The 7,826-nt window shown below is 43.4% G+C and overlaps 1 protein-coding gene and 1 non-coding gene across 2 annotated transcripts in view; both read right to left on the reverse strand.

Annotated features, from left to right (window-relative positions):
• Positions 1 to 5,292, reverse strand: part of shrprbck1r (sharpin and rbck1 related) — a 12,767-nt gene extending 7,475 nt beyond the window's left edge. Inside the window, exons 1-6 of the mRNA XM_013915912.1 lie at positions 4,610 to 5,292; positions 3,784 to 3,958; positions 1,646 to 1,723; positions 1,392 to 1,533; positions 1,178 to 1,268; positions 737 to 1,058 (exon numbers count right to left, since the gene is read on the reverse strand). Of these exons, the coding sequence (XP_013771366.1) occupies positions 737 to 1,058; positions 1,178 to 1,268; positions 1,392 to 1,533; positions 1,646 to 1,723; positions 3,784 to 3,958; positions 4,610 to 4,888 (1,087 nt within the window). The 5' untranslated portion in view covers positions 4,889 to 5,292. The remainder of the gene's footprint in view (positions 1 to 736; positions 1,059 to 1,177; positions 1,269 to 1,391; positions 1,534 to 1,645; positions 1,724 to 3,783; positions 3,959 to 4,609) is intronic.
• Positions 5,293 to 6,329: 1,037 nt separating this feature from the next.
• On the reverse strand, positions 6,330 to 6,402 carry trnar-ccg (transfer RNA arginine (anticodon CCG)). The gene has a single exon. It is a non-coding gene; the product is annotated as a tRNA-Arg (tRNA).
• Between the last annotated feature and the right edge of the window lie 1,424 nt (positions 6,403 to 7,826).

Below are 7,826 nucleotides of genomic sequence, written 5' to 3' on the forward strand. Positions count from 1 at the left end.
CGCAACGAGATATCATAGCGTGGCTCAAGCACGTTCATCACAGTTTAAACCCCTTGTTTTGCACAACGGAATACGGCCTCCTGTCTGCAACTAAACACCCCAGTAGCTTTTGTAATAGCTTTAGCCCGGTCGGATTGGTCAGCAAAGGGCTGCTTAAATGCCGCAAACTCCTCTGCTCTGCCACTTGGACCGCTAGCGCTGACCATAACTACCGCCTGACAGACTGACCTCGCGCACCATACACATACTTTTTTCTCTTTTTCAAATCTTTGGATCACGTGCGTACCGAACCGTGGAGTGGGATCGGTTCGGATTTCAGATCAACTGTGATCCGTTGCACCACTAATCACGGGTGGTCTTATGATTCACAGAATCATAGACAGATGAACACTTGCAAACTGGCAGAACAGGACTTCTAGGAACTGATCTAGAATAGCAGGAGCCCTGGAAGCAATGTGGAGGTGCACAAGAACACAAGCTTAAAGAGGAGACCTTTCAATTTTAAATCACGCCAAGTTTTTGCTTTTTTGTGGGAAGACTCATCTCGTATTAGAATAACATATAGAAGATAAGAAAGTGACATACCATGGTGTATTTTTCAAAGCAATGATCACAAGGGTTTTAGTGATAAGGTGTTCAAAGGCCCTTTGTTAGTAAAGCAACAAATACACATGTGTAATTGTGATTTAAATAGCTCAGATTTCACATAAACCACTGTGAAGAGACCACATCTTACCAGTGTTAGTATTGGTACGGAGTCTAGAAGGAAGTGTGGTGTAAGGCCTCCAGTCCTGAGATGAGGGGCCATTTGCAGAGGTAGCAGGGAGTGGCGGGTTTGGAGAAGACTGAGATGAAGGGCTGAAGAGGAGGATGCTCTCCTGATCCTGCTGGAGGGCCTGCGGGGTCAAGCGAGCGTGGCGGGCTGACAAGAGGTACAAGAAGGCCGTGTCACCGTGCTGACGAACACCGTACGACGCAAGGGATCGGTTGTCGAAGCACAAGCACTGGCCGATCACCCAGCGCTGCACTCGTGGGTGGAAGCCGTATTCGAGAAACATCTAGAAAAAAAACAAAGAGAATGACGATGAATGAGAGAGAAACATTAACAGTGGGGCAGAATCGAAACCATGCTGTGAAAGGAATATGATAAACATATATATGTGTAGCTCAAATTAACCTGCTGTTTCAGCGACGCAGTAGTCATGTGTGGGAAAACTTTCACAGTGACACAACAGGATGAGGACGAATCCTCCACTACGACAGCCAAACTGCGAGACAAGATGAAACCCGTGCAAACAACTAAGATTACATCAAATTATCGAAACATAAAACTACTGATTATAGATCGTGCCGCGAAGTATCGAAATCATAACGAGTAATCGTGTTCCTACTTGACTTCATTGTATTCGTGGTCTCTGGTGGAGGGCTGGATCCTAAGTGCAGCACGCTGATGGGCGAGCGTAGCAGCAAAGGCAGAAGCAGACTGCATGTCACCTGCCTCTATCGCCTTGGTCAGCTCTATACAAGTGTCCTCTGCAGATGAAACAAATACACGCATGATGAAACACAGAGAGACATGCAGAGATCAGAAGGGCGCTAACAACAAATAAATGAATGAAAACAGAAACAGAGGTGTCACACTCACCTGTTTGCTGCAAAGCTAAGGTGTTCTGATGATGGGGACCGTCAGGGGGCTGCTGTGGCTCATTATGGTGAGAGAAGGCTGCCAATATATAAATTTGAAACCCAGAGGGGGAAAAAAGATTTTAACTAAACAGATTTCAAAGACAAGAAAGAGATAAAGAAAACACATTAAGCTCCAGAAGAAACTCAATCATTCTGTGATTTTATCATTTCGCAAGTTTGTGTGAATTGAGCCCTGAGGGGGAAGCAAGGCAACGTATGGAAATATGAAGAGTAACAGCTAACGTCTGCCACTCGGTTTCCACTATGAAAGTGGAATCAGTTGACAGTGCTGTGCTTGGTTCCACAGGGCTAATTTGAATATCAGACCATCACTTCCACAGTTTGTATCCCAGTCACGCACACAACGCTGCACTTTTTCAAAAAAGAGAGGTCCCCATTGTTTGAGTGCAACGCTGTCGAGCAGCCGTGCAGACCAGGAAAGACGCGCAGTGCTTCATGCAGGTCTAAGTAATCGCTCTCGATTTTATTTTAATAAATCAATGTGTATGTCACGTTTATCTTATACGGTTTAACATGTACGAACTTACGTTTTGCATATATTACTCATGTTGCCTGTCCGATAATTTGTACAGCACTGTTGTTGCGTTTGCTTAGCTAAAAACATGCTTAAATAAATTTTAATTGATTGGATTTTTTGCAACTTCAAACATACAGCCAGCGGCACGAACAACTATTTTTAGCCATGATGAGAACAAAGAGCTCTCAGCTCACACAGGCCTCAGCATCCTTCAGTCAGCATGGGCAGTAATACATATACCGGAGAAGTTAAGGGAAGGGTAGGTCACAACAAACACCGAAGTGACGCAGGTTTGTTCTCTGTATTGTATGTTAAAAAATAAGGAAAAATGCTCAGGGCATGATTTAAACGATGCTCACTTTACTTAAAACTACACTTTATAGCTTTACGAACATCACAATGATGTCATTATTAGCCTACTGAGACAATCTGAGGTTTATCGTTCATCAGAGTATAGGGTTTATACTGAAGCTTGGAATGGTGAGGTTCATGGTGGTGTTGCTACCAACCACTGAACACAGTCAATGTTATACCTTAATTTGCACAAACACAAGTTCCCTACAGGGTGGATCAGCATAACAAAAGCATCCTACAATATTTTGCAAATTTGAATGCATTTGCACCATGGTGGTGTGGGGTTATAATATTATCTTATGCCATGTTATACCCCTGATTAATGATTGTGAAAGTATTATGTAGTTTTAGTTTGTAGTAATCTCCTGAATGAGAAGAAGGTGATAACTATTACAGTTATTAAACTGATTTGTATTACATTAGACTGCTGATTCAGTGTGAATGAATGATATTGTTCATGATGCATTATACTGCTGAGTTATAAGAAATACTGTTTTTGGAGAGTCAGGACCTTGCTTTTTCTGATAGTAGAGGAGACAGAGAGCACATTCCACAGGAGCTTCACCCCCACCGTTGCCGCCGTTGTTGAAGGCAGACAAAATAGGGAGCCAAGGCCATAAGTCAGGCTCGCTAGCAGTTAGAAAGAATGAATGTTTAGGTTTTTACGACTAGGTCGGGGCCACTAAAGGCTATAAGAGTTTGAGTAACCCTCCACCAGTTGGAGATTTGCTGTGACCCTCTGCATGCATGTCTCCCCATCCGGATGGTTGATGCTCAAAAGTGTTGAATTGTATGTAATAAAGTAATTGTTGATTGAGCATTTATACACCGAGTATTGTCCTTCCTTCAGCCCAAAGATCGAAAGAATTGGGAGGATTTAACAATTTAAAGCAAATTAAAGCTATTGCCTCACATCAAGAAGTTCCTGGGTTTGACTCTACCATCCGGCACTAGCCTTTATGTGTGGAGTTAGCATGTTCTCAGCGTGTCTGAGTGGGCTCTCTCTGGTTACTCTGGCTTCTCCCACAGTGCAAAGACATGCAGTTAGCGGGGTTAAATTATTTGGTTATTTTAAATTTGTCATGTGTTAATGGTTGTTTTTCTGGGTCAACTGGATAAGCAGAATAAAAAGACTAGATGGACTTTGCTCCAAGGCCAAATATCTGTTTGTCATCTACAAGTATTTGCTCTCCTGGGTGACTGACCTCTGTGTGCTTCTCTTAGTGACGACATCACCACAGTAGCCCACTCCTGGGCTTCCTGCTCGCAGCGAAAGTTGAAGCTGATGCGATCATTGGGAGGAACGGCCAAACTCAGCTCGTGGCACTTTGGCGACTTCACCTCGTAGTTCACGCTCCTCAAATCAAACTCGGCGATGGTCTGAAATAATAAAGAGCGAGCGACAGTCAGAGGAAATCAAAGGCTGTCGTTTTTGTCACTGTGTGATGGATTTGTCTAAACTTTAATTTCCCACTATATTGTAAAAAAAATGTAGTTAGATAAAATAGACATGTGTATAAAACATAACATTTGCTTCCAAGCAAAGTGGTCTGAATCTGTCCCCCTTGGTCATGGGTGCCCTTTAAAAACACCCAAACAACCTGCGCAAAGAGGATATGGACAGACATTAATTTCCTTCACAAAAGAGTGGTAAAAATGGTAATATCTATTAAAAAAAAGAACCTGCCTTGCCAAAAAACATTTTAATATTTAATGATTTAGAATCACTACCTTAAGTTGTCAAGGGTATGGCCTTTGCATAAGGCAATTTACATAAGAAACTTAAGACCCTGGAGGGTCTGCGGGGATTTCCTAGACCAGGATGGCTTTGGTGTAAAGCCAGAAAACTGTAAATCACTGCACTGCTTGAGGTAGTGCTCATTAAAAATAAACATGGACAACATAAAGCCTTGCAGTGATGTGGAGGTACATCTAGAATACATCTCTTTCCTATTATCTTTTCACAGCCTGTTAACAACGTTTAAACACACATACCACAACAAGCCAACCCCCGCACTGCTGTGAACTCACCACACTCCGGCCAGTCCCGCCGCTCTCCAGGAGCGACAGCCGGAATTCCCCGGATTTCCCCGGGTCCATGCTGAGCTGCAGTCTCAGTGACTCATCACCTGCTCCCGGAAGACACAGCGGCCGAATCCCAGAATGGCACACTGACACCCGAACCGACATGAGGACGGTGTGGCAGCCAAGTTGAGACTGCGAGGCCCCATAGTGGCTGGGGAGCGCGGCGGAGTGGTCCGGTGTGTGGTCGGGGGAGGAGTGAGCCCAACCGCCTGAACTCAGCGACATCCTGCCCGAAGACTCATGTAGAAAATAGTTCCAGCGGAGTCCCGTCTGCCTGTCTGTTTACCTCCTGTCCCGCGTTCTTACCTGGTCTCGGCTTTCCTTTCTTTTACATTTCTGTCAGTGAGTCGTTTGACTGGTTATTTGACAGAGTCAGTGTCAACAGGAAGCAAGTGCGCAGAGTCGGAGAACTATTTTAGAGCCACTTCCAAAAAGTCAAACGCGAGCGATGTTTCACTTCTCTCTTCTTTTTTAGAGAAAGCTCCGTTTCAGGCAGATTCGGTGTGTCTTATTTTGGCTTCTAAGTAAAGTTCCTTTGCCTGTAGTCCCATAAATACCGTCCTGACTCCAAGGTTATGGTAGTAGTTTGAGACTGGTATCGATATGTTGCTGTTTGCTTTCATTTCACATTGCGCATGCGTTCCTCGTTGGGTGACGTATGCCGCTGTAATATTTATGAATCATGTGAACGCTGTTTCTTTTTTTAGCTGCACCGAAGATTCACTTCTTTCTTGTCTCTTAACACACTGTATATTTATATATTGCACACATATATTTGTTTGCGATGTAGTCCAGTAAAAAAGTCTATGTGCGCATTTGACCACAGAGAGGCAGCAAAGCATTCAGTTCACAAAAACGGTGGATGCATGTTCCCGGTATCTTCTAAATAATTCATGTCTGTGGAAATATATATAGTATTTATATAAGATTTTCAAGATCAGCAGTGACTCCGTATGAGCAAAGGAGTTTTTTTTCAGTCTGCATTCGTTTTAGTTCTCACTTTTTGAGACTTTGTTAAGTGTCCTTTTTAGTAGTCTCGACCCAGGTGAGAATTAAACCCACAACCACCAGCTCCAGAGGCTGGTGCCTTGTCCATTAGGCCTCTGGGCCTCTCTGGTCCCATCTGATGGCCTGAAAATGGCTTTTGTGACATTCAACAGAAAACATTTACCAGCCATCTATTCAACAGTGACCTTTCGTAAAAGGTTTACTTTTAAAATATTCATGTCCTCACAAAAATAAAAATTTTGTGTCCTTTTTTTAAATGTCCTTTTCGCCCCCTGAGCTGTCTGTGGGTAAGGTTTGTGGATGTAGAATGTTTGTCTATATAAATGGCCTTTGTTCTGAATTCAAACTGCAAGGGAAATACCTCCTGTTGTCTCATCCTCACACGCTTTAGATCATGGATAGTGTGTCAGCAATGTAGGAAAGAAGAGAAATGCTTTTGATCAGGGAGATCGAACCCAACATGGTATGCCACATACAACCCTCTTTGATCTCAAGTGGGACAAATTCCCGTTTTTGCCAGTGTAAAGATGTTTAACTACATTAAAGAAAGTTTACTTAAGTGTAGCATGAATCACAACAGGGAGAACTTTATTAGTAGGGTTAGGAGCCTGTGCCAACCTGCTTTAAATTACTAACCCTATTGATGCCCATGTATTCTCGACCCAGGTGGGACTTGAACCCACAATCCCCAGCTCCGGAGGCTGGTGCCTTGTCCATTAGGCCACTAGGCCACTGGCTCCACTTGGCTGCCATTTATAAATAATTAACATATCTTGATCTTTCAGCTATATTGTGCATAGCGTGTCATGGAGAAGGAAGCCCTGCTGGCTACCTGGTGCTGTGACTTGATCAATACTTCTATAACACAAAGAAAGCTAATCAGCGATTATTCGGGGACCTATGACCCCACAGTCACGAGAGAAAAGTTTAAAATGAAAGATACTGCAATGTCGTGTGTTTTTGCTTTCAGGCAGGAAAATGTGCAGCTGGAATTATCTGGGCAGGAGAAAACAATGCTAACACCCATCACAGCAGTGAGATAAAACATTGCACACAAGGAACTGAGAACATTTTTCTGTGCCCTTTTTAAATGTATTCGTCTGCAAAATGCATCCAAGGGTGACACCAGCAAATAAGGGTTCCCTGTCATAAATCTAATTTGCTTCATTATTTATGAATTTTTCCACATTGTGTTGCAATTGCACATCCTCAGGTTGTTATCTTCTCATTACTGCAGCCGCACTCTGCAACATACAATCTGATCTCAGCCATGACGCAATTATGGCTGCTCTAATCGGTAGGAGGGGCACAAAAGTGCTGCCGCAGGGTGGAGTTGTGTACGTGAACATAAACACGTGCTATCAGTGATAGTCTGTGTAGTTTTAGATGGAGTTGAATAATTATTTGATGTGCATTTGAATGGATGCATACTGTAACATAACTGACAAAAATTACAGATGTATTTTTTTGGTTTGAATAAAGTACACCTGCTTGTTAGGCACACCTTCAAAGCAGTTTGTGTTACAGTTTCTTGACTTGTACAGATGCTGGTTTGGGCCCCAAGGCAGCTTTACACCTCAATACATTTGAAAATCTCTCCTCACCATGCATAGCATCTCACTTGTGATTCACTGTCACCTTTCAGTACCTACCAGTGGCAAATATAGCATATTTCCACTTACTTCTTCCTCATGTGTAGCACTGTGAGTGTATGTGACTTTTCAGCGCCCGTCATGAATCACTGAAGTTCCAAAAGCTTGTGAGAAGACATCTTAACCAAGAAGCATTTTGCAGAAGCCGATGGTGTGCTACCCAGTCCCTATCAAGCTGATTGATGAAAGGCTAATCATAAAACGCCCACCAAAGCTCCGGTTCATTGTCTCACAGACCTACTTGGGCTGGTGGGTCTCCCCATGTTCATGAATTTAAAGGTGTCTGCATGTCATTGACTTGCTGATGGACTGCTCTGCTGCGTGACAGACGTCAGGGAAACTCTGAAAGCAAACCTCCATTCTCAAAAGGATGAGTGGGGGTTTAAAGAGTGGGAGGAGCAGAGGAAGGGTGATGCATCCAGTAGTCTGGGATCACTGTGGCTGACTGACGTTCTTGATTCATCATCCAACAGCCTCATGGGCAGCATGGAGATATATATAAG

The sequence above is a fragment of the Pundamilia nyererei genome, unplaced genomic scaffold (genome assembly GCF_000239375.1).
Source record: "Pundamilia nyererei isolate P.nyererei 1_Seehausen unplaced genomic scaffold, PunNye1.0 scaffold00007, whole genome shotgun sequence".
NCBI classification, from domain to species: Eukaryota; Metazoa; Chordata; class Actinopteri; order Cichliformes; family Cichlidae; genus Pundamilia; species Pundamilia nyererei.